Raw genomic sequence first — 26008 nt, forward strand, 5'->3', positions numbered from 1 at the left:
AGATACAACATGGTACAGTACTTCAATGTCATCTAATCAATGAGATTAAATTTGTGTCACTAGTGGGTGAATCAATGAAATTATGTTGGTTTAAGAAGTGCTTCATGCATACCCAAGTTATGGTTCAGACTATTAACGTAGTTGTCCTTTTCATTAAAGATTCTCAAAGGACCTCACAAACACAACTAGCTATTTTACAAGCTTCTAAATGGAAACAGATGTTAAAGAACTGTCACTATTTAGATGTAGCCAGTAGCAATGAAAGAACAAAACCACCTCTCAGCCATTGGGCTCCAACTCAGCAAGAGATCCATGTCAACTCACTTCATTGCTTTACTTGACTTCTTACATTCTCACAATCCTCACCTCCTCATAGCTCAAAATTTCACAGAATTTCAAATGGAACCACGCACAGTATTTATTATAATGCTGAATATGCTTTATTTCATTTACAAATACAGTTTAAATCCATGGTTTCCCCCCCCCCCCAATGCACAGTACAGTGTAATATGACCAAATAGATGCCGTAAGAATCTGCTCCTGCAAATGATTGACTTTGCTTAACCAACTTTAATACAATGACAAAATCAGCTAAGTTTACATTAGCTAAATTAGCCATCCAGCTAACATTTAAAGTACAGCAGTGATGCTGTACTACAATGGCAAATTAAAAAAGACAATTTAAATTTACCCTTTCTGGGGATAAGTGTTATCAGTAGCATTTTTTTCAGCTATTTTACTCTGCGAGATCAAGGATTTTGCGACCAAAGATTCCACTGTGCTACATAATCAGTCCTGTGTGAACCAAGATGGGCGCTTCCTTGTTCGTTCTATGATCCGCTTGCCTTCATCTTCATCTCTAGCTTTCTCTCCCTCATACAGTACAACAGTCTCTACAGGTGGAGCCTTATGTGGTCCTCCCTCCTGTGCCGATATTTCTTTCCTTATGGCAACTGTCTCCCGTTTAACCTTTGCATAACAATAGCCACAAAGAATATGCTTCAGTTTCAGGTTGCCACACTGAGGACAGACGTCAATGTTTCGCTAAAGACAAGAAAGAAAACAAAACGTTGGGCAATGAACAATTTAAAAAGAGAGATTTCACAAATGCTAAGAGCCATGTAGGGCAATGACTATCTCATTACCATTGTGATATAATACATTGTTTTCCAGCAACCTGAGAAATTCCTCATGTCAAGTAGTATACATAAAGGTTTAAGTTTTCAAAATGCAATACCATCCCATTTTAAAGATTCAGCACAGGAGCTGCAGACAGATTTTAAATGAAAATTTTCCTGTGGTAAAGTTACAATACCAATGTGAATAAATAAGAAATTACAAGCATCTTGAGAGCATTGAAGAATAGAAAATCTACAAAAATAAAGAAAGACAACAGAAATGTGATGAGTTACCTTTATTTTTATAAGGTTCCTAGGATTCCTTCGCCTGCAGCGATTTACTTCAATGGTCCGCCTTGATTTTGGGGCTGCCATCCAAAATATGCTGTCTAGAAAGCTTGGAGTCTCCTTACTTTCAGCATTCTCTTCTATAGGTTCAGGCAAAAAAGCTGGACCCTGAATTGCTAAAGCAGGAGCTTAAAGACAAATACAAATAACTTAGTTACAAATAGTTCTGGTAATTTGCTTACCTTTATTAATTAGATACAATATTTCATGAAGTGGTTTTGCTCAATGAGACTCTTACTTCCAGGTTTGTCGCTCGAGCATGCGCAGAAGTGCTAAATCGCACTTCACACATGCGCAGAAGCACAAATTGTTCCGCACACGCAGATGCGGCGCTTTGCCCTTTGGCGCTTTGGCTAGCGGCCAGGGCTCCGGAACGGATCCCAGCCGCAAAACAAGGTACAACTGTACTGCAATAATTCCAGGACCGCCTCTCTCCAGTTGCTCTGGTCTGCCATGAGCAAGATAAAGTGAATAACAAATTTAACTAGTAACAATAGATAACTGACAGTAACAACTGTAGTGGTTCAAGTTATGTTAGTAATTGCATATTCTGTTTCCATAACCATCATGCTTCAAAGTAGGTTTGTGAATTTTTCCTCAATTTTGCTGTTTTATCTTTTTGTAAACCACTTTGTGGTGTGTGTGTGTGTGTGTGTGTGTATATATATATACACACACACACACACACACACACACTTACTTTGTGGTATATATATTCAAATATATATACACTTACTTTGTGGTATATATTCAAACGGCACATAATTTTTACAAAATATGTAAGTAGAATACCATATTGGCCTGAATATAAGCCTCTTTAACCCCCAAATTCCGACTATGAAAAGTTAACGTGTGGCTTATCTTCGCGACCTTCCGGTATGCAGCCAGGAGCGGGCAAAGTGGAGAGAGCGAGGAAGGGGAAAGGCCGCCAGCAACGCAGCGCAGCTCCCCACTCCCCGGCTAGTATGCAGCCAACAGCGGCAAGGAATGGAGCAGCTTATATGCGAGTATTTTTTCTTTCCCCCCTCCAATTTTAAAGGTGCGGCTTATATTCTGGCCAATACAGTAAATAACACGGGTGATGGGTGGGTAACAAATCTTATAAATGAATAGTTTTCAGAATCCAGCCCCCTCTGCAAAAAACATTCGGGGCAGCTCCCACCAGCATAAAAATGAAAGCAAGAACAAAACAGTGCAAATCCTTCCCGCCCCAAGTCAAGCGGCGTCTCCAGCGGCGCTTGTCCTGAAAGGGCGCCTGGGTTTCCAGCTGACGGGAGCTGCACAGCAACAGCTGGAAAGCCACGTTTGGGAGGCGAAGCCCCTGGAGAGCCGCCCCGGAGGAGGCCCCGCGACAGTGGCGTAGCGTGGGTTGTCAGCACCCGGGGCAAGGCAAGTAATTTGCGCCCCCTAACCCGTGGATTTGCGCCCCCTAACCCTAACCCCCAGATGTTGCGCCCGGTGCAGCCGGGCCCCCCCCTGCACCCCCCACGCTACGCCACTGCCCCGCGACACCTCGAGGACGCGCCTCATGCGCCGAAAGAGGCGGAGACGGAGCCAAGACCTACCCCCGGGCGGGCTGCGGCAGCCCAGCTGGGACCAGCAGCTTCGGAGGAAGCCTCGGATCCGAGGCAAAGGAGACGGGAAGACCAGCAGCAGCGCGGCCGCCGCCATCTTGACCGGCCCTCCGCCTTCGCGGCGCGAAAACGCGCCTGTCAGGATCAGCCGCGCTGAGGGCGCTGGGAAACCGAGTCGTCCTTCTCTTTGGCGGCGTTTCCGCCAAGCCACTTGGCGAGAGAGCTGGACTACATGTCCCAGCATGCCCTCCTCTAGCTCCTGAGGGGGAGGCACCGGTTCCCGGCATGCATAGCAGAGGGAACCAATTCTGTTAGCAAGGGATGACGGGAGTTGTAGTCCAACAACGTTTGATGGCGGGTACGAACGACCCAAGGTTGAGAAAGGCTGCCATAGAGTTTCGCGGCTTTCGAGAGTTCCCGGAAGTTCAATCTGTTCATGGTTCTGAGGTCGGCGCTCTACATGTTTTCTCTTTTTGCGCATGCGCTGTAAAACAATACGCAGCGCGCGTGCGCAGCCTCAGAAAGTGGGCGGAGACGGTTATGAAGGGAGGGCGGGGCGAGGGGGTTCAATCGCGCTGGTCAAAATGGCGGAACGCGGGTACAGCTTCTCCCTCACCACTTTCAGGTAAGGCGCGGTGTCCCCTCAGGGGCGGCAGGGCGGGCGCAGGAGGCCCGGGGCGCTGTCCTTTAATGAGGGGGGGGGGGTTCTGGGGCCTCTGGAGGGGCTCCGTCTCGTTGCCGTCGAGACGGAGGGAGAGGCGAGGTTTTTGCGGAGTCACCGCCGGCGCTTCTCGCCTCTCGCTCGGAGGAGAAGGTGCCGCGTGTGGAAACGGCCGCAAGTTTCTCGCGCGGATCCCGCCTCCCCACCAGACGTGCTGGAGGGAATGCGGGTTTCCCAGCAGCCTGGTCCTGAGCCCTTTGCCCCTGCCTGCGGGCCGCTTGTGACCGAGGGAAGATGCCGGGTGTCAGGATGGCTCCCGAGGTCTCCGGAGGCGCCTGCCTGGGGATCATTGGATCGGGACTGTTTTCACACATTAATGCCACACCTTGTAGGAGTCTGTCAGTTATATTTTATCTGCACAGTCAGAATGAATTTCAGGAAACAAAAGCCTTTATTGGTAAATAAAACTTTCGAGCCGCTTGCCCCGCGAATGCCGACTAGACCTTCCATTTTGGTGACTGTAACCCTGGTTGAAGGAGGCATTTGGCGCCTAGTTTATATATCGGGATTTCTAACACTGCTAAACCATGTAGAGATGAGCCTTTGGATCCAGTATGCAGGGTTTTAAGCCACGGATTGACTCTCCCTCCGCATGGCTTGGTTAAGGCAAGAGCCCAAAGCAGGCCTCATTTCCCTTATAACCCTGTAGAAAGTGAAACAAATATCTCTGAACACACGACTAACGTATATGCGTTGAGATTTTATGAAAATAATAAATCATATCATAGTGTCGCCTTGGAAGTAAGACCTATTCAATTGAATGGGATTTGGACTTAATCCCAAATTAGTTTCCATAGGATTGCAGCCTTACAGATGCATGTTTACTTGGAAATAAATGACATTGCATTCAGTGTGTTGAGGATTATGAACATGAAACAAATGTTACACCAAAAACGAAAGTAAAACTATTTTGGTGGGCTTTCTTTTCCCCTTTTCAGTTTTTATTATGAGATTACTTTGAGCTTGTTGCCAGACCTTGACATGACTGCATGATTACATGAGAAGTGTAGTACAATTCTAAACACTCTTATACTAAAGTAAGTCCCACTAAATTGACCGGGGCTGACTCCTATCTGTTTATTTGTTTTTATTATTACTATATTAAAATGTGCCCAATATCATATTGGTGAAAAAAGGCCCAATGAAAGGCCATAAGTTGCTTGGCATTTTCAGATTTGAAAATGTTTTCTTGCCAAGGTGTCTCATGAATTGTTTGCTTTCTTTTAGCCCTTCTGGAAAGCTTGTTCAGATTGAATATGCTTTGGCAGCTGTTGCCGCAGGAGCCCCATCAGTTGGAATTAAAGGTATTCAAATCCTTGCACGATTAATAAGCCCACAAAAATGTTGCTAGTTTGTATGTCTGTGTGTACCTACTTTGGCATTTTGTGACCTAAAAGCAAAGAAAAAACGAGAAAGCAGACATAGATTATGGGTATTGAGGCTGAAGTCCTAACCCCATTTGCTTGAGAGTAAGCCTCATAGAGTTCAACACCACCTAATTCTGAGTAGACTTTGTTAGGATTGTGGTGTAGTATGATTGCCAGAAATTGATCTGAAAAGAATCAGCGTGAAAGCAGTAACCTGGCTTGACCCTATTTTGGTCATACCAACAGTGCAAACCTATACATGTCTACTCAGAAATAAGCTCCATTAAGCTCAGAGGTTAGGGAACCTGTGACCCTCCAGATGCTGTTGGATTGCAACTTCCATAATCATTGACCATGCTGGCTAGGACTGGTGGGATTTATAGTCTAGCAGCATGTATTGTATTATTGCTAGCTGCCTTGAGCACCATTTAGTGGAGAGGTATGATACAAATTTAACAAACGACAGTCATACCTTGGGTTGCAAACGTGATCTGTGCGGGAGGCACGTTCGCAACCCGCAGCATTCGCAGCCTGAAGTGCAGCTTTTGCACATGCACGTGACATCATTTTGCGCATGCGCAAGCACCAAAACCTGGAAGTAACCCGTTCCTGTACTTCCGGGTTTGGCGCTGTCCGCAATCTGAAAATGCACAACCCGCAGCGTTTGTAACCCGAGGTATGACTGTATATAAAATATTAAATAAAGGGATGGGGATGGTGGGGACATGAACCCATCCTAGTACCCCCAGAGCTTTTAAATTACATTTTTGTCCCAGTGGGGTTCCAACCATAACCCTTCCAGAGTAAGAACTACAGAGTAAGTTGTTGTGGGCCAGGGATGAGGGGATGATTGTGGAAATAATCATTTTCCCCTTTTGGCCATCTAATAATGCACATGTAAGTCTTGATTCCCATTACCACCCTAGCTTTGTAGCAGTTCAGCATCCTGATGTTAAAATACAGATAATGCGTGGTTTGGTTTTGAAACAAAACAAATCTCTTCCTGGCCAGTTTTTGAGTTTAAGAATTGAATTCAAACCCAGTGCATGCCACTTGGGGCCCTTGGGAGGAAAAGCACTCTTGTCAATGTTTAACCAAGCTAGATATAGGGATTCTTAGTGGGGCTATGAAACATCTTCAAAAAGTAGAATCTAAATATATTTTCGAAACAGAAAGTATAACTATAATTTTCAGATTAACAGTAGGCAAGCTTCCTTGAGATGCAGCTTCTCTGCCACTACTAATTTTCCTCTGCAGCGCACCCCATAGGGGAGTTCTGGATATATTCTATGGTGTGTTGTAAGGTGCAGTCAGTTTGCATTGGGCCACTATGAGGCCAGACAGGCCTAGCCAGGGTGCACTTCACACAATCCTCCACATCTGTTGTGAGGCAGAGCTGCTAAGATTCCTCAGCAGATAATGTGGAATGAGGTATTTGAAGGTAGAAAGTTTCAAAAGCTTCTTTTCAGTTTTTTACTGAACTTTTTCTTTTTTCCCCCTAAGTAGGCATGTCCAGTGATATTGAGGTAACACATAACCATTAGGGGTGTTTATTGGATTTGGCTGTCTTGGAAGGATTTTGAGTTTCTCCCAAAGCCAAGTGAGATCTGCTTCAACCCATGCAGCCTTGTACTGTGCAGTGAACCCTGAAGTGATTTGTGATACCTCGGTATGGGTGGAAGGGAGGAAATAAGAGCAGCTTTGCAAACCAGAAACTTGTATCACTAACTTGAGGAAATGGTCAGAGGGGTTTTTTTTTGTTGTTTTTTTTGAGGGGGGCCTCTTTCACATCCAACAACTTTAGTTTATAATTGGAGGGAATTATTTTATTCATAAAGAAAATATCATCTGATTATTTCTACCCAAAAATTAACTTTAAAGGAACTTTGGCTGGGGGAGATATAGTGGGAATCACTTAACAGCTGCAGGAGCAAAACTGCATGTATCCTTCTGAAATTTGGCAGGATTCATTCCTTTAGAAGGGGCAATGTTTCTTAAGATTTCATCCAGTTCTACCCAAATATTAGTATGTTTTGATGTTTGATGTTCTTTGGTTTTTTTTTTTAATCAAACTTGAAAGGTGTCCATCACAGAGGCCCCTGAGTTGAATCGAGCTGCCACCAAATTTATCTGAGTCGAATTGGCCTGTTTTATTATGCAGTGCCAATTTGGGGTTTGAACCAAATCATCTGGTGGGGTAGGCATCCTTAGTAATAGTGCCAAATAATGCATTGGATTTATGTGATATGATTAGTAAAGGATATACAAGTAGATGAATTATTCTAGTTGCCTGCTTTAAGCATTGTGGATTTGAAAGATTACAAGGAAAATGGAAGGAAGATATTTTAACTACATTGACTAAAATATTTGTTTTCTTTGTGCAGCTTCAAATGGCGTGGTACTGGCAACAGAAAAAAAGCAGAAATCCATTCTGTATGATGAACGGAGTGTACACAAAGTGGAATCCATAACCAAACACATAGGCTTGGTGTATAGTGGCATGGGTCCTGATTACAGGTATCTTGAAGGCAAGGAGGGAAACACTGTGATAGACTCTTGCTATTGGTCTTTGACTCTTGCCCCGCTATAGGCAGCACAGCATTGGGTCTGTGGTGCCATTTCAACATTCTCTGGATGGATGATACATGTCTTGACCCTCTTCATGTGTGCATCACGAGAAGTGGAGACACATGTAGAATGGGGTGCAGCTCTGGTCCTGTCCCCAAGGTTGCACAAGGCTTCACCCTGACATGTATGCAAGGCAGGAGTCACCAACCTTTTTGGGCCACTGGGCATATTTTGAATTTTGAGAGAGTTCTGTGGGTGCCAGCCACAAAGTGGCTGCTATGGGAGGCGTGACACAACACAAAATTGGAGAGTACACCCAAGGTGAAGCTTTTCCCATAATTGTATTTCCATATTAGGAAAAGCTTAAACTACCATACAGCTGTTAAAGACACAACCCTTTGTTTTCCCCAGTGCCAATGCTAAACTAAAGCCTAGTTTGCCATTCTGTACTCACTTACCTAGAAGTAAGACCCATTAAAGACAAAGAGACATACTTATGCGTAGACATGTATACCATTGCACTGCAGATTAACTATACCATGAATTCTTAATAAGTGCCTAGTCTTTGTTTCCTGCACAGGAGGAGTCACCCATATGCCTGTTTGCAAAGTTTTACATTTGCCTTTTCAGGTTGGGGGGTGGATTTTTAATATCCACCCACACTTATTATATAGTACTGTTTACAGAAAATAATTTCTAGGGAGTACCTGATCTCAGAAAACCCATCACAGAAAAGATGCATCCTGGTTGCTAGGGGAAAAAAGGAAAAGTGAGCTACAGAGATTTCAAAGACTAGAAAATAAGGAGGAGGAAAGGTGTATGAAAGGGTAGGATAAAGCAGGACCTCCTTAGGACCCAAGAAATTCCTGTTGCCTGTCATCCAGACTTATCAGTCACTTCACTGTTTGACTGAAAAAAGCAACAGGCAGGAGCAGCCAGGCTGGCTAATTTCACAGAAATCACTTGGGAGGGTAACTGTACATTTTGCTTGATAAAATTCTCTTTAGTAGGGCTACAGGCTTTTCTTTTTTTAATGAAAGTGCAAAGTGTAGGGCCCCCACCTAGTGGTCCTAAGTTATGGCACCCATTGGAACCGTGTTGGCAACCCCTGCTGCAAGTCTACTTGCATAAGTTTTTTTGTTGCAGATGTGTCTGTCTAATGTGTGGCTCTTTGAGGGTGGGGCTAGCACTGTTAGGAGTGTCTGACTGCTAGCTTTGTTCATGATACAAATTAATGGGCTAGCGTTTGGTTTTTAGTCATATTTGGAGAATCTTGAGCTACCACATCCCACAATATTACAGAGCTGAGAAACATTGCTCATAAGTTATTGCAGGGATAGGGAACATTGGGCCTTCCAGATGTTTTTGGTCTTCCAACTCCCATAAGCTCCAGCTACTATAGCCAGTGGTCAGGGATGATGGGAGCTGATTGACTGGATGAGGGCAAATAAACTGACACTGAATCATGATAAGACAGGCTATGGGTGAAAGGTTCCTGGATCCAAATTTTGAGAGATTGTCTGTTCTGAAAGGGGTTATGCTCTACCTAAACAAACAGGTTCATATTTTAAGGGTGTTCATTGAATCATCTTTTATACTAGAGGCCCAGGTATCCTCTAGTGTGGTGCATCTGTTACCAACGTTGGCTGGTATGCTAACCACTCCCTTTCTTGGACAGAAATGGTCTGGCCGCTGTAGCACATTCGTAACCTCACAATAATAGACAACCTTTTTTGAGTTGATATATCCCAGTGCAGTGTCAAATTCTTTCATTAGCTGATAGTAAATATTCCTTCAGTTTAATCTTTCTCAAGTTGCTTTGGACTTTAAGTTATAATGGATGTTCTGATTTCTTCACTCACTCACTCACTATTTCTTTTCTTCTTTTTCTCAGAGTACTTGTCCACAGAGCACGCAAACTGGCCCAGCAGTACTACTTGGTTTACCACGAACCTATTCCAACAGCTCAGCTAGTGCAGAGAATTGCTTCTGTAATGCAAGAATACACACAATCTGGGTATGCCTTCCCCCTTCCCCCTGCCCCTTGTTTATTCTAAAACAACTGAAATTTACTAAGAGCTGTACTGTATGCAGAATAGACTGTACTCTAATGCAGCCCCTCACACTTTTACCATATATCAGTGAGATTTTTGCCTCTCCATCTGAGAAGCTGCAAATCAGACTGGGTACATACAGACAAGAGTTCAGCCTTGTCTGCATGCCATGGCCAGCCCCATAAACTCTCCTCCTGTTCTTCTACAGTGGTACCTCGGGATGCGAATGGGATCTGTTCCGGAGCCCCGTTTGCATCCTGAGCAGAACACAACCTGCCTGTGCGTCATTTTGAGCGCCTGCGCATGCGCGAGTGGCGAAACCCGGAAGTAATCCGTTCCGTTACTTCCAGGTCGCTGCGGAACGCAACCTAAAAACGCTCAACCTGAAGCTACTTTAACCCGAGGTATCACTGCATTCACTTTTGAAGAGCATTTGGTCTGATACTTTTAAGTGTGCTGAACAGGAAGACCCCACTCTCAAGCTGATTACCTATAAGCCTGGAAGCTATTTATGCAAAGGAGAATGAAGAGCAGGAAATACAGTTACTGTTATGCCTTAAATGCTTTTCTGTGCTAAAGTCGTTTTTGTATATTTTTTTACAGTTTTCTAAGTAGGAAAAGTAGAGTTGCCAGTAATTTCCTGGACCTGTTCTTGTACATTGGAACAGTTGTTTGACTTGCTAAAATTAAGCAATGGGCTGGTCTTTCCTTCCTTGTATTTTCTCTACTGAAATATCTATGAGTTTTGTATTTAACTGTTTTCTTTAGTATTGAATAAAAAGTTTATAGCTTTAATGTAGCATTTTTTATATTGTTTTTTGAAGTCTTGTGTTTGTTTCTGTATGATGTTAGCTGCTTTGGACTCCCTTTTTCATAGGGGAAAGTGGGGTTCAAAATAAAGATGACGATCTCTTCCCATCTGTCTCATAGCCAGCAAAATATCGAGCTGCTTAATTTCTGTATGGAAGGTTGCTGGTTAAGGCATAGAAACAGAACCAAGAAAACAGTTGGCAGCCATAAGGACTCAGAAACAAAGTGTACAAACTATTTGTACGAGGCATGATGTAACTTCTTTAGAATATATAGAAGAGGAATATGCTTGTGTGTGTGTTCATAGATGAGTCCGTCAGTCAGCATCCTTAATGCTGATCTTACTTGTTCCCAAGATAACCTTCTGTTATCATTAATCCTTTTCAAATGTTTTGCTTCGTAGGGGTGTACGCCCATTTGGTGTATCATTGCTAATATGTGGGTGGAATGAGGGACGACCATACTTATTCCAGTCTGATCCATCTGTAAGTATTCATAATGGAGCTTCTTAATAGCCTTAAATAGAAAGCATGGATGTTTACTCAAAGATCTGGAATATTGCCATATTTTTTCTGTTTTTTTAATTAATCCAGATAAGTGGGTGGGGAATGATAAGCATCTGGACTAGAATAAGGTTACAGACTCTCAGGACATCTTGGGTGATCAGTTTTACAGTTGTAAGAGCATAAAGAGAGCCTTGGCGGATTAGGTGAAACATCTCTCCTGTCCAGAATCCTATTTCCAACATGGAGGCCCATAAGGAAGAGATTATTCAGTAGTTCTCCCACCTCAGCAATTAATATTCAGAAACTGGCTGCTTCTGAATTTGAGGTTTCCGTTTTGTTACAATAGCTAGTAGCGGTAGTAGGTAATTTTTCCTTAAATTTCTTTTTAAATCAAGGGTTTAAAGAGTGATTGGGGAATTAAAGCTGGGGAATTTTGAAAGTGAACCTGGCAGTACAGATGTATCAGGCAAAAGCTCACTGGAGGCTTTAGATAATAGTTCTCAACTTATTTTTATTTTTTAGAATCTAGTGGTATGACATTGAATTGGTCTGCTATCCTAAACCCCAGGTATAGTGCCCTCCAGATGTTGTTATACAGCAATTGCTGGCAGCCCCAGCCACCATGGCCAGTGGTCAGGGATGATGGGAATTGTAGTCCAGCAAATCCTGAAGGCTCCATCTTTGCTACCCCTGCTATACCGTCCCACCTAGGGTTAAGTCCCACTGAACTCAGTGGGGCTTACTTCTGAGTAGACATGTATATGATTGCTCTGCATCTCTCCAAGCAGAGATCCCTAAATGAGGCTCATTTTTTACTGCATTGATCAGTGACTAGAAGATAATGTGTTCTCATAAATTTACTCCCTGTCTTTCTCACTTTTTCCAGGGTGCTTATTTTGCGTGGAAAGCAACTGCAATGGGGAAAAACTATGTAAATGGAAAGACATTCCTTGAAAAGAGGTAATGTTATGATTACATAACTGCAAATCAGTAATAAAATATGAAGATAGTAGAAGTTTATATGTACTGTAATGATGTGTTGTTTTCCGTGTCTAGACTGGCTCTTTCCTAGGTGTTGAAGGGCTATAGTTTAAAAACGACTAAGAATGCTAGAAACACCTGTGAAAATGAGACAAAAATGACAATTTGCTTTTGTTAGGAGAAGCTTGTGTAGGTATGGTGATCCCATTTAACAGCTTGATGAGAAGTTACCAATTAACCTTTCCCTAAAGTACAGCTTGGAGCATGGAGGTTTCGAGTCCCATCCCTGGCTCTCGACTCTCTTCCACCCCAGGATCAGTAATCACATCATCTTCAGCAGTGGTGAAAGCATTGGTAGTGGCCACATCCTGTGGATTCCAGTTTCCTTCAGAGCCTCATTGATAATGTGCATGACTCAAGGCTTGACAGCAAGATTCTGCTGTAATTGAAACATCCTGTAATTCATGGGGATCAGGGCCAGCTCTTTGAGGCCTCAGAACATCCACTTGGGGTCAGTGCACGCTAATTAACATAGAATTTGTGTACATAGAAATACATAAAAAGCTCCCCTACTTTGGGGCAGATGGGGCTCGTCAGCCTGGGAAGATAGCCCATCTAGGAGCAGGAAAACTGATCCTAAACCTCCATGCTGCCTTGCGGAATATCTTCAGGGGGAAGAAAAGGATCCTTAAGACAGTTGGATGTTGCCTTGTATGCTGCCTTCTGGCAACTCCTGCAGCTAAGCTGATGCCAAATGTATTGCTGTTTTTCTTTGGACCACATCAGCGAGGCCGAGAGGGGGAAGGTCTTGTCGTCCGGCAGCTCAGGTCCTCCATACACACTGGCCAGGCTTATGCCCTGGGGAGGTCACTTCAGTGCTGCTAATGTCCAGAGGAGCACTGGTCTCCCGGGGGGGGGGGCAATTTGATTTGATTTTTTTAAGGGGGACAATTCCAGAATGAGTTATTAACAATTAATGGCCTTTTCACTTTCTTAATAAGAAGAATTATATGTCATGGGTGGGGGGCATCAGGATTTTAGAGATGCTTAGGTGGGCATGGCCCCTCCCAAAAAAGGTTGGGAACCACTGGACTAGTTGAAATACAACGTTCTGTTAATATTCAGACTTGTGAGACTCATGCTAAGTTGGAGAAGAGAGAATGCAATACAGTTTCTACACTTAAATAAACCAGTTGTGTGGGTACTATTTGATGACATTTCCTCATGGTCTTGAATGTTTAGCATCTAATAAGACCAAAGGTGACTAAGGCTTCTACTTCTGGAAGACCTTGTGTGTCTAATAAGCTGGTGTAACTTCTACTGTAAATTGCAATATTTTGTCTAAATCTATTGGTTGGCATCCAAATACCCTTTAAGTGTGTCTAAATAGTTTGTGTGTGCCCAATGCGTATTTTTTGAGTACACTCTACTGTCCTGCCATATCCCCAAATGATTTGACATTCCTGTGTTTCAAATGGTATTTGCAATGTTGCATAGGAAGTTATTTGCAATATGCAGCCCTTGGCCATGTGAAACTAATTTTCAGTTCTGTGAATGTTTGCTGTTGCAGCAACAGTAAAATATATTTATTAGAAAACTTCTGTTCTTTCATAGGTACAACGAAGACTTGGAGCTTGAAGATGCTATTCATACTGCTATATTGACACTGAAGGTAAGAAACATCTGCAGTGTATTTGTTAAAACTCTAGTTTGTGAATTGCATTTTCATGAAGGAACCTGTCTTTCCCTCTCTCTAGGAAAGCTTTGAAGGACAAATGACAGAAGATAACATAGAGGTTGGCATCTGTAATGAGGCAGGATTTAGAAGACTCACTCCAACTGAGGTCAAGGATTACCTGGCTGCAATTGCCTAGTATGCGTTAAGGAAGACTGCCTCAATACATACAAGGATCTTTTCCCCCAGCCATTTAAATATTTGGCTTCTGCACTCTCATTTCTACTTTATCTGCTAGATTTTTTAAAAAAGAAATATTATGGATCCAAATACTACTGTCCTAATATTGAAAATGTGGAATTATTGTTCTTTAAAATATTAAACACTGTACAAGAATACACAATATGAAAAAATAAACATACCAGGAGTGGTGTGATTTCTAGGTAAAACTTCATAAGGCATTTAATTATACTGAGTTCCCTCTGATTTTACCACCACCACAAATTTTATTCAGAAGCACAGTTTTAAAATATTCATAAATCCTTTGGAACTACCCTCAGCTGAACTGGCAGAGCTTCTGTTAAAAGCTTTCTAAATGTATGTCTTGAGTGAGATATTATGCAGGCCTCTATGGGAGCAGTTAAATCAAAGGGGCTGTGAATCAAATCAGATGATATGCATTCAGCATTTAATACTGAAAGACTTTAGTTAGCAAGCTGCTACAAGTCAGAACAGAAAGCAGTCTTGGTACCACGTGTGTTAGAGATCTGTCTTCTACTCATGTGGCAGGTTCACTACCTCCCTCCCTGGTGTAAGTGAGAAGGTGCAGTGTTTGCCCCCACTGTCACAGTGATCCATTAGGGCAGGGGTGTCAAACTCAAATTCATCGGGGGGCCGCATCAGCAGTTTGGTCACCCTCAAAGGGCCGGTTGTATCTGTAGGACTATACATCATATGTACTTACAGTACAGGAGAGAAGGGTTCAGGCAGCCGTTGGATCTGTCACATCGCAGGATGGCATGCGCTCAATATAAAAACAAGTGGAGGTTTCCTGAATGCATGTAAAGTGGAGGTTTCCTGTGTAGAATGGCTGGCGCCGCTAGAGGGCAGACGTTCCCTGGCTTGTAGGCTGCCGCGCATGCGCTGAAGAGGCGGCTTTCTTGTGTAAAAAAAAAAAGAAAAAGCGAGAATAAAAGGTGAAGGCCAGCCACATGATGAGGTCTGGCGGGCCGGATTCAGCCTGCGGGCCTTGTGTTTGACACCCGTGTATTAGGGCAAGAAATATGTAGGAAATGCAACCTTTATTGGACGAACTCATTGAAAGACAAAGTGAGTTTTCAAGATACATGAAAGCTCATGTTCAAAAATTTTACAGATGGAAAAGCTGGTGGTAAAGTGGCAGGATAACAGCAACAACAAAAAGTAGGGCAGGAGGAGTTCACTCTCGCATAGGAGGAAGGGTGGCAGAGGTGGTCTGAGGGGGGTGTTAAGGTAACTGGTCTCACATTGTGATTTGTCCTTTGCCCCCTGGGGGACTGCCCCATTTGGACCAGGGAACATTCCACTTGAGTTTACAATTCAGCTGTAAAGCTCCATAGGTGACTTTGGGTCAGTCATCCTAATTTGACCTGAAGGATTGCTGTGGATAACCACACGTAGGGCTTGTTTGAGAAAAGAGTATGCGATGTGATAAATGAGCAAGACATTGCTCCCTCATCCATGCACATTGATCATTCATTGACTGTAATGTGAAGAGGTGAGTTGTACGTGTGAATGAGGCACCATAGAGTAATTGAGAAAAACGTTAACATCACTGAATGGAGTCAAACTTTTTTCTGTGCGTGTTTGTTTTTAATTTAGCTGAGTCATAAGCATTTAAGAGTTCTGTTGGATCAGACCAAAAACCTAGCCCTATTTCCTTTACAGTATTCTGTTCCCACAATGGCCAGTCATATAGGCTTGGGAAACCCACAAGCAAGACATGCACACAACACTACTCTCCCTCTTATGTTCAGTGGGGTATTTTCAGGCATTCTGACTGATACTTGAGTGTTGGGGTAACAAGTAAAGTACATACTGGTACAGTCTGACCCCTTGGGTAAATGGTATGTGCCACTGAGTTTCCAAAAACTAAAAAAAAAAAAATCTGATATGTAAATAGAATGTTTGAGCCACAGGAAAAAACATTGATTAGAGAGGCATAGAACAATTTAGTGGATATATTTGCTTGGAAACTTTGTCCACAGGGTGGTGATATGGTGTGCTTGGAAATTTGATAAAATCTAAACACGAACAAAAATAGGTTTGTCTGACCAACTGAGATGGTATGTTGAACTTTAGTCAAAATTCTTCTGTAGTAAGAATTCCAGGTGCTGATTGTAGTCTGCAAAAAACACTGTTGTGAGCTGTAGAGATACACAAGTGCACAAGGTTAAAGGTTCCCTTTTAATCCAGTGCTATAACCTCTGCCAAAAAAGTATGTAAGGTTGACAAAGATGGTTTATTCTCACAGAAAAATGTCTCACAACAATCAGAAATTCAATACAAAGGAATGTTGTAGCTTTGTTTTCGGAATTTCTTGCTTAGGTTTTAAAATGCAGGATTAGAATTAACACACAACAGCATAGCACTGCATTTCCACCCTGTGAACTTCCCCTTAGAACTTTCTTGATAGACAGGGATGCCACATTTCAAAAAGTGAAAATCCAGACACAATAGTTTTGACCAAAGTTGTTGAGCTTTCTTTAGCAAAACTGCAAAAAAGACGTTTTTGAGCTATTTTCAGAAAAGTTGGCAAAAATGACGGTCAACATGGGTTGCCATACACCCCAAACTTCCTAGACATACACGGAATACTGCAGTTGGAAGCAGTGCCCAGGCAGAAATCAGTCAAATGTCCAGGAAAATCCAGATGTATGGCAACCCTATATAGATACATCAAACCTAATGCACTAACTGGTCCTATCAGCTGGCTGTGCTGATAGGAGTTGTGGTTGTCCAAAACGGCGCAAAGGCTCCAGGAAAACTGATGTGCTCTGCACACAATTGCAGCACTTGTTCCTAACCACCCTCCTCATCAAACACAACTCATTTGTTAGTTTAAAAGAAACACCATTCAGTTTCAACTTTCCAAGGGAGGGGCCACATAGCTCTGTGGCAGTGCTTACCTTGCAGTCCCTTCTGGCATCTTCAGGTAGGGCTGGGAGAGGCTCCCTGCCTGAAACCCTGAAGAGCCACTGCTGCTGCCAGTCAGTGTAGACAGTACTAGTTGGACTTAATGGTCTGATTATATATGGCAGCTTCCTAAATTCTGTGGCAGAAGTCTTGAATTGATTTCAAAATGGGTTGCACTGGATGACCCTTGGGAGCCCTTCCAATTCTATGACCTTGGCTTGGGCCAAGCATTGCTTCTCAGCCTGACCTACCTCAGGGTTATGTGGGGGGATTAAAGGAGGAGAACCATGTACACCAGGCATGTCCAAAGTCTGTTTCGGGGGCCTAATCCGCCTCCCGCGACAGTATATATCCCGGAGCAAAGTCCTAGAAATAGCTCAATCACCTTGGTCAGCCCTCATGCATGCTCACTTCATCAAATCTGGCCCCCTTTGAAAAACGTTTGGGCACCCCGATGCACACCATCCTCCTTGGGAGAGAAAAAGGGTAGTATATTTAAATGCAATCAATCAAAATATACTATACCATACTATAATTACAATTTAATAATAATTTAATATAGGATAGCTCAGTTGGTAAGAGCATGAAACTCTTAACCTCAGGATCATGAGTTCGAGCCTCACATTGTGCAAAAGATTCTTGCACTGCAGGGGGTTGGACTAGATGACCCTTGTGGACCCTTACAACTCTTCAGTTCTATGATTCTGTGAAACTAATTATAATGTAATTAAATAAACACTATTATACTAATATAAATTACTTGAAAATGTAATATTATAATCTAACATTTAAAATTATAAATAACGAAATGCAATTATGAAGCAATGCTATAATTAATATAAAATAAATAAAATGTAATCTAGTAAATACAGGAAAAAGGTTGACCCGCCCCCCTTGCCCCGCACATGGAGGCGCCGAACGGGAACCGGAAGTGAGGCCAGTGCCGGCTTCCTTCCTCCCGCTTGTGAGGCTCTGAAGGAGCCCGTCTTCCCCCCCCCCCCGCGCTCTCTATGGTATGGAGGCGGAAGTCGCTTGCAGCCGCCGCCGCCGCCGGGCTGGAGCTGCAGCTGCGGGACGGCGGAGCGAGTTGGTCGTAAGTCTGGCAAGAGGAAGGAGTCCGTGGCGGGGGGGGGGGGGCTTCTCCTCGTTTCAGGGCTGTGGGCGAGTGGATGGGGGGCGGTAAACATTTCGTATTTTCCACAACAGAAACATGCAAAAGGAGAAGACCAGATACATAAGAAGGACGAAAACAAACCAATGTTTCCCCCTTCCACAAACACATTTGAAAGGATATCAATCGTTATTATATTTTAATACGGAGGGAGGGAGGAAAGGAGTAAAAGAGAAAATGTGATTATTTGTGCAGGTTTAATAGATCTTTAATGTGTGTATATCTGTTTAATTCTGTCCATGTTTAAAAACGATCCCCCTCCTTAGTTTTCTATGTTTTTAGCTGTGTTTAAGCTATCCCCTGTCAGGGTTAAAAGACGGAGCATAAATAATTATATAATAATAAAAATTCAAAAGCAGGTGCACGCTTCCAAATGGCATGCTAGTCTCCCAGGGCTTTCAAAAGTGGGAGGAGGGGATACAGGATTATGTTGTGTCTGCAGATGGGGAAAAAAACACTTGGATCTTTGTTTGCAAGACCAGAAAGTCCTACAGACCAAGGAAAGTGCTTGCTGTTTGTTTACTATTATTTCATTTGTTTCTTAAAATTATACACCATTTGATTGTTGTTGTTGTTTTTTAAAAAGCTCAAAGTGGTTTTGAAAAAAGATCACAACTATACTTTAAAAACATATGACAGTTAAAGTACTAAAAGAGTTTAAAATTACAGCAGCTTTCTGTTGCATCACAGGAAACGAGTGAAAGTTGTGATAAGTTGCTGCTGCTTCTAGCTGCTCCCAAACCAAAGTCCATCACCATCATCATTTCATTTGCATGCCACATTTCCATAGCTAAAACCATGCTCAAGGCAGCTCACAGCATGAAAATATTTACATAATTGCAAACATAACAAAAGTACAGTAGTCATATTCTGGGTGCTGTAAGGTTCTTCTTCAACCAGGCTTGGGACTGGAATTGTAAGGACACTGGGAAATTTCTTCTCCTGGTGCTGCTTTAGTGGTATTTTTAATATTCAAAAGTCTGGAGAAAAGCCTCCCAGTGCTTTTTTGTATTTGTAGCTCATCTTTGCCTCTCTTTCCTAAGCTAATTGCACTCTGACCTGTTGAAATCTCATTCTCTCCCATCCGGCCCCTCTTCTCTTTTCTAGGAAAGCAGGGGCAGTAGGAGTTCTGTGTGCTAAACCCTGTTTATTTCAAGAGAGTAAACAACCCTATGGTGTGTAGGGTTGCTTCAGTTCAGCCTCCTAGAGTTTCTAGCTCCACCCCCTTGTGCATATAGCTTCTCCAACCAATGTTCTCCAGGATATTGCATAAAGACTTCCACCTCTGCTTTATACCACGGATAGGGAAAGTGCTCCCTGCCAGATGCAATTGGACTCCAGCTCCCACTCAGCTCAGCCAACAGTCGGATGTTGGGAATATTGCCCTGAAAAACCTGGATGGCCACAGGTTCCTCATCCCTGTTTTATACGTCTTGCATCTGGCTTGACAAGGAAAAGCTCAGCAAATGCTGCCTAACCATGACCCAAGCGTGTATTTGGTTTCTTCTGCAACATGATATTGATGCCATTTGGACTCTTTTCTTAAGCTCAGAAATTGCTTCCACTTTCCACATAAACATTTTCAGATTGCACTGTTGTTTCAGCATGGCCTATCTTGTGCTTATTTTAGTCTTTTATATTTTTGAAAATACAGTGGTACCTCGGGTTACAGACGCTTCAGGTTACATACGCTTCAGGTTACAGACTCCACTAACCCAGAAATATTACCTTGGGTTAAGAACTTTGCTTCAGGATGAGAACAGAAATCGTGCTCCGGTGGCGCGGCGGCAGCAGGAGGCCCCATTATCTAAAGTGGTGCATCAGGTTAAGAACAGTTTCAGGTTAAGAACAGACCTCCAGGACCTCCAGAACAAATTAAGTTCTTAACCCGAGGTACCACTGTAAGAAGTTAGAATTGTAAGGGAGAGGGAGGAAGGGAAGGTGGGAGGGAGAGAGAGAAAGAAAGAAAGAAAGAGTGGTTGATTATAAATTACAGAAAACAAAGAAGAAAATTAAAGGGAAACAGTTCTATGTTGCTATATCATTACTGATTTTATCATTACAGCAATTAATAATAAGTGCCATTTTTTCTATAACTTTATATTCTTGTTGATTCATGGATTCCTTTATTTGTTTAGCTAACAGTTTCCCAAATCTCTCTTTATGTTTAATGATTCTTGCCTGACTAGTTATTGTTGCTGTAATTATTATGATGTATTTTTAAAGTACCTACAACATATACCGAAACGTCCTAAAATACCTGACTCAGGATTAGCTCATTGCGTTTGACTGTTATAACTAGAATCATAGAATTGTAGAGTTGGAAGGGACCCCAAGGGTCATCTAGTCCCCTGCAATGGTAGTTCTGAGACTACCTAGGTCATCTTTCCCCAATTTGGTACCCTCTAGTCCAGGCTTCCTCAACCTCAGCCCTCCAGATGTTTTTGCCTACAACTCCCATGATCCCTAGCCAGCAGGACCAGTGGTCAGGGATGATGGGAATTGTAGTCTCAAAACATCTGGAGGGACGAGGTTGAGGAATCCTGCTCTAGATCAGTGTTTCTCAACCTTGGGTCCCCAGATATTGTTGCGACTACAACTCCCATCATCCCTAGCGAGTTGTAGTCCAAGAACAGATGGAGATCCAGGTTTAAGAAACACTCTACTTGGCATTTTGGACTGCAACATCTGCCCCAGCCTGCATGACTGCTCTGGTTGGGAGCTGTAGTTCCAAAAACCTGGAGTGACCTAGGGAACTGTAGCAGATTCTGCCTTCTTTCTTGGGGAGAAACCATAACTTGGTGCGGACGGTGTGTTTGCTACTGTAGAATGATCAGGCTTACTTTCAGTTCCTAACATCTGTGGCTCCAGGATCTTGAGTAAGCAAGCAGGTATGAGGAAGATCTCAACTTCCATTCAAGCTGGAAGATGGGTGAGGTGAGGGCTCTCCTAACCAGCCTGAGCAGCAAGGGAGGCTTTGCCAGAAGTATCCTGTTGGGCCCTTATCTTCTCACCCCAAATTCCCTCTGGCTTGGCTTGTGCGTAGGAATGGGGCCGTGTAGGGCTTTGCCAAAGTCGTGCTGTAGACACTGAAGCAGATGGGATCAGGAGCTAAAGAGAAATTCCCACGTGTGCCCTGGATCCCTAGCTGCCTATCCTTGATCAAAATGTAAAAGTATTTGCATTGCTGTCCTACTATCAACCCAGCAGCTGGCAGTAACTAAAAAAACCCACACACCCAATTGAAGGATATTACGGCAGCTGTCTGAAGCAGCTTACTGTGTAAGGGCTTGGGATAATCAGTGACTATTGTGTGAAATACCGCTAGATTGCCTCTTTTTAAAAACAAGATCAATAAGGAAATAGTTCACAGTGTATTTGAAGAAAAGCTTTAAAAGCAAGGGCAAAACTCGATAGGAAATTACGCTTCAGTTCACTTATTACAGAAGGATTCAATTGGATTGAGAGGAACTGGGTGACGAAATTTGTGGCATTAATGCCTCGTTTCTCTCCCCCTCCAACACCTGACCACCTATGTAAATTAGATTTATGAGGGTGGACACAGTTTTAAAGCAGCCAAGTGTGCTGAAGTTGTGCTATCCAGGTAGAAGCAATTATTCAGTGTGGCTGAAGCCACAGTGTGGCTACCATAAGAGAATCCATCCCACCATGTTTTCCCTTTTTCTCTCCTGTTTTCACAAGTGACTTAGCCCTAAATCTCTCACATTCTTTGTCATAGTTCCATAATCTCAGGTTTCTCCCTGGATTTATTTTTTTAATGATTTTTTAATTAATTGAAAAGCATGTTTTAGTTTGGAAGTGTGTGTTTTTTTCTTTTCGTTTTGAGCTTCTGCTTTTTGCTTTGCTTATTTAAAACAGTTTTTGAAAGGGAATCATTGTCCTAGATTGAGAAACGTCTTCATAAATGTCTTTACATTACAGCTTGAAATAACCGTGATCTTCTTCGTATTTTTCTCAGGAATAATGTTACCATGTCTGTACACGCCTTGCTGCGCGAGAGGATTGCTATTGCAGAGGAGCTCATCAAGAGGGCAGAAGCCCTTTCTAGATTCCGGAAAGGAGGCATAGAAGGTGGATCAAAACTCTGCAGCAAGCTAAAGGCCGAGTTAAAGTTCTTGCGCAAGGTGGAGGCTGGCAAGGTAGCCATCAAAGAGTCTCACCTGCAAAGTACCAATCTCACTCACCTGCAGGCCATCATTGAGTCAGCTGAAAACTTGGAGGAGGTTGTCAGTGTTGTCCATGTCTTCACGTATGAGGACCAATTCGGGGAGAAACAAAGCTTGGTGGTGGACGTCGTTGCAAATGGTGGCCACACCTGGGTGAAAGCCATAGGTCGAAAGGCTGAAGCCCTGCACAACATTTGGCTGGGCAGGGGCCAGTATGGTGACAAAAACATCATTGAGCAGGCAGGGGATTTCCTGCGAGCAAGTGGCCAGCAACCAGTGCAGTACAGTAACCCGCACATTATCTTTGCTTTCTACAACGGTGTGTCCTGCCCAATGGCACAGAGACTGCAACAGATGGGCATATCGGTGCGGGGCGACATTGTTGCCGTGAATGCATTGATGGAGTGTGCTAGTGAAGACCTCCCCTTGAGCTCTGGCGAATCTGATGAAGGAGGGGAGGGCCTTCAGGTGACCAAAGTAGATCGGGACAACTTAATAGCTAGTGTTGCTTTTCCTACGGAGATCCGAGTAGACGTGTGCAAGAGGGTTAACTTGGATATTACTACTCTGATCACATACGTCTCTGCCCTGAGCTACGGAGGCTGTTACTTCATCTTCAAGGAGAAAGTATTAACGGAACAGGCAGTGCAGGAGAGGGAAGAGAGTGTTCTCCCACTCCTGGAGGATTTCATGAAGGGCAAGGAGCTGTTTGCTTGTGAATCTGCAGTCAAAGACTTTCAGGTCATTTTAGAGACTTTGGGAGGGGCGGGTGAGAAAAGTCGAGCCTTGTTACTCCTGGAGAGAATCAAGGTGGTGCCAGACCAGCCCTCTGAGCGTGCCCTAAGACTAGTGCCCAGCTCCAAAATCAATAGCCGTTCTCTGACCATCTTTGGCACAGGAGATGCTTTGAAGGCCATCACCATGACTGCAAACAGTGGCTTTGTGAGGGCAGCAGCTAACCAGGGCGTTCGATTTAGTGTGTTTGTTCATCAGCCGAGGGCGCTGACAGAAAGCAAAGAATCTTCTGCCACACCTTTACCAAAGCATTCAGTTGGGCCCTAATGGTTCAGGAGTAGTCTGCGGCCATTAAAACAAGAGAACTAGTGGGTAGATCTTACCCAATATTTGTGTGTTTATAATGTCTACAGTTTCAAAAGCAAAACTTTAAAAATATACATGCAAAGACAATCTACCCACAGGGCAGAGAGAAACATGATATGGGACTTGGGGCTGCCACAGAAGTATTGGGCCTGAGTTGAAGTCCACCTGCACCCAGTTGTGGTGCCAGGTGCAACTTATTTTATGTGCTGGCATCATTTTGCTGTGCAGTTCCTTGCTTCCAGTGCATATTATATGAGAGGTTGAGGACATGTGCAAATGGACACCAGGCTGCTTTGGATGCAGCCCTGCGGTGTTCCTTGTAAAGTTTTCATTCTGTCCTGGGATGAGGCACATTTAAGTCCCATATGTTTATCCTATTGATAAATGTAATGCTTCCATGTGGGACTTCAATTTGCACGAATTTGGCTGGATTGAGTTCCAACTTTCTGCCCATGGCGTAAGGTCCTATGTTTTCCAGGATCTGTCTTCAGATGAAAACTGTATGGAATGAAGAAGAGCAGTAGATGATGTGGAATATGTGGCAGACTACGCCATGGATATGATCCCACCAAAGTTAAACACATTTAAACCCATTTATTTAAATGTGAACGCCTGGGGCACCTGCTAACGTCTCTTACAGAAAGTGACAGGTCTTTTTTTAGAAAGCTCTATGCAGCTAGATTGTAAATGGTATTTTTGCAGAATCCTTCTGGTTTTCTCTTTGATGGTTCCACAGTAATTTATTTTATTAGGCGTAATTAAGTTGTTAACAGAGTACAGCGTATCATCATAATGTTACCATTCAAACAGAAGCAGTCTATGGAGTCTTAGTGCTCAAAGGCTGACTTTTTATGACTTTCCAGATTTAACTGCTGAAATCCTTAAAATGTCTTGGGGTTGTGGGAGTGGGAAAACTTTATATTAGGGATCAGAATAGTGCAAGATGAACAATAGGACAGCAACTGACAAAATACAGATGCGTTATAATTTAGAAGCGAAGTTATACTATTGAACTCTCCCTTGTTACTTTTACCAGCTGTGTTAGAGAAGTTGAAATCTATGCTCTTAAAATAACAACAACAACAACAACAATAATAATAATAGATGTTCTACCCTGCTCCTAGTGCTCTAGGTCAGATATTTAGTTTCACATTATGAAAAGGAACAAGCAGGAACCTTTCCCCTAAACGATGTCTTGGTACCTGCTCTCTCAAATTCCCCCCCCCCCCATCTTCTCTACATATGCATGAATTAAATAAATATGCAAAAAGTTGGTGTTAAAAGTTGAGTTGCAGTCTGTCTCCTTCTGTGTGCCATTCAGACGCAGAAATGAGTTTATACTTACTCAGCATGGTCATCAAGTCTGTGTCTACTGTGGGTTCTTAAACATTCTGAATACAGTGTGTGCTGTTTCTTTGACACGGATTGTGTAAGAATAAAATGATAGTGTCATACCTCGGGTTACAGACGCTTCATGTTGCATGTTTTTGGGTTACGGATGTGCCAAAACCTGGAAGTACGGGTTACTTCCGGATTTTAGTGTTCGTTCATGTGCAGAAGCGCTGAATCGCGACCCACGTGTGCGCAGATGTGGTGCTGCAGGTTAAGAACGCTGCAGGCTGCGAACGTGACTCCCACACAGATCACGTTTGCAAACCGAGTGTCCACTGTATTTACGAAGCTCCCTTCACCCCCTAGGGCTCAGTGCTCTGGAAATGTTGCAATACTTTGCCTTTGTTTGTCAGGTGGAGTACAGGAAAAATATGGAAGAGCATGAAGACTGGATGCAAAAGGGAATGGAAAACAATAAACGGGTGTGCAAGATGCCCTTCTGTATACATACTTTGGAGTAAGTGCCGTTGAACACACAAACATGCATAGGATAGCACAGTTGGAAAATTTCTGTAGATTTTGCCTACATGTTAGCACTCTGCTTTTGATACCCATCAGGCCAAGAAGTTTAATGTGCATGTTTGTGGGGGTTGGGGTTCATTTTTAGTACATCAAATTGTGCATTCACATCAATGTGAATCAAACTTCCTCTGGTACAGTAATTATTTGTTTGAGTATACTAGTTTTGAAGACTGAGCGGAGGATGGTAACCAACAGTACAGTTGTACCTCGGGTTACATAGGCTTCAGGTTACATACGCTTCAGGTTAAGAACTTTGCTTCAGGATGAGAACAGAAATTGTGCTCTAGCGGCACAGTGGCAGCAGGAGGCCCCATTAACTAAAGTGGTGCTTCAGGTTAAGAACAGTTTCAGGTTAAGAACGGACCTCCGGAACGAATTAAGTACTTAACCCGAGGTTCCACTGTATTTAATTTTCACAAATGGGAGAGAGGAAAACTTTAAAAGGTACACTCTCTTGTGCATAGGCTTCTTATTCCTACTAAAGAACCCATAATTTTAAGCAGCTTAAATTTGTTTAGATTGTCAGGCCCACAGTGAATCAAGATGGGTTTAGAACGTGGAAGAGAATGCCAGGTCTTCCTGGAAAAGGCCTAATTCTCACTCCTCTTTTCTTGTCACTGAAAAGTGTTGTCTGATTTATTCCAAGTGCTTGTCACCACACAAAGGACATGCAAATGTTCTTTTCAATGCAACCAGTTTTTGACACTTCTTTTGTGCAACTGTTATCCACTCAAGTCGA

General features: G+C 43.1%; 3 protein-coding genes across 5 annotated transcripts; 2 read left to right on the forward strand and 1 right to left on the reverse strand.

Moving 5' to 3' along the window:
• Positions 1 to 417: 417 nt before the first annotated feature.
• On the reverse strand, positions 418 to 3536 carry MRPL32 (mitochondrial ribosomal protein L32). Its single transcript, XM_081165218.1, has 3 exons — positions 3032 to 3536; positions 1413 to 1594; positions 418 to 1044 (listed from the first exon to the last, which is right to left on the reverse strand). The coding sequence occupies exons 1-3, from the start codon at positions 3519 to 3521 to the stop codon at positions 790 to 792; spliced, it is 927 nt and encodes a 308-aa protein (XP_081021344.1). The 5' UTR covers positions 3522 to 3536; the 3' UTR covers positions 418 to 789.
• Positions 3537 to 3540: 4 nt separating this feature from the next.
• On the forward strand, positions 3541 to 14171 carry PSMA2 (proteasome 20S subunit alpha 2). The gene is made up of 8 exons (XM_081165236.1): positions 3541 to 3665; positions 4989 to 5065; positions 7513 to 7645; positions 9591 to 9713; positions 10964 to 11045; positions 11953 to 12026; positions 13662 to 13719; positions 13805 to 14171. The coding sequence occupies exons 1-8, from the start codon at positions 3625 to 3627 to the stop codon at positions 13919 to 13921; spliced, it is 705 nt and encodes a 234-aa protein (XP_081021362.1). The 5' UTR covers positions 3541 to 3624; the 3' UTR covers positions 13922 to 14171.
• Positions 14172 to 17944: 3773 nt separating this feature from the next.
• On the forward strand, positions 17945 to 24819 carry LOC308570393 (UPF0415 protein C7orf25). 3 transcript variants are annotated; one of them, XR_014001162.1, is made up of 3 exons: positions 17945 to 17989; positions 22047 to 24461; positions 24493 to 24819. XR_014001162.1 is itself a non-coding variant. In XM_081165198.1 (2 exons), exon 2 carries the CDS (start codon positions 22060 to 22062, stop codon positions 23314 to 23316), a length of 1257 nt encoding a protein of 418 aa, XP_081021324.1. In that variant the 5' UTR covers positions 17945 to 17989; positions 22047 to 22059; the 3' UTR covers positions 23317 to 24819. The 3 variants fall into 3 exon arrangements, 2 of the variants coding, with proteins under 2 accessions (XP_081021324.1, XP_081021325.1); XM_081165198.1 differs by having other exon boundaries at positions 22047 to 24819; XM_081165199.1 differs by lacking the exon at positions 17945 to 17989 and adding an exon at positions 18677 to 19242 and having other exon boundaries at positions 22047 to 24819.
• The last annotated feature ends 1189 nt before the right edge of the window (positions 24820 to 26008 follow it).

The sequence above is a fragment of the Podarcis bocagei genome (assembly GCF_964188305.1).
Source record: "Podarcis bocagei genome assembly, chromosome: 12".
NCBI lineage: Eukaryota > Metazoa > Chordata > Lepidosauria > Squamata > Lacertidae > Podarcis > Podarcis bocagei.

Coding starts and splice junctions, on each gene's coding strand:
- PSMA2 (XM_081165236.1), top strand. CDS start 3,625: ATGGCGGAACGCGGGTACAGCTTCTCCCTCACCACTTTCAG. Junction 11,046..11,952: donor TATTCCAGTCTGATCCATCT/GTAAGTATTCAT, acceptor CACTTTTTCCAG/GGTGCTTATTTTGCGTGGAA. Junction 12,027..13,661: donor AAGACATTCCTTGAAAAGAG/GTAATGTTATGA, acceptor GTTCTTTCATAG/GTACAACGAAGACTTGGAGC.
- LOC308570393 (XM_081165198.1), top strand. CDS start 22,060: ATGTCTGTACACGCCTTGCTGCGCGAGAGGATTGCTATTGCAGAGGAG.
- MRPL32 (XM_081165218.1), bottom strand. CDS start 3,521: ATGCGCAAAAAGAGAAAACATGTAGAGCGCCGACCTCAGAACCATGAA. Junction 1,595..3,031: donor CTGCCGCAGCCCGCCCGGGG/GTAGGTCTTGGC, acceptor TTTGTCTTTAAG/CTCCTGCTTTAGCAATTCAG. Junction 1,045..1,412: donor GGAACCTTATAAAAATAAAG/GTAACTCATCAC, acceptor TCTTGTCTTTAG/CGAAACATTGACGTCTGTCC.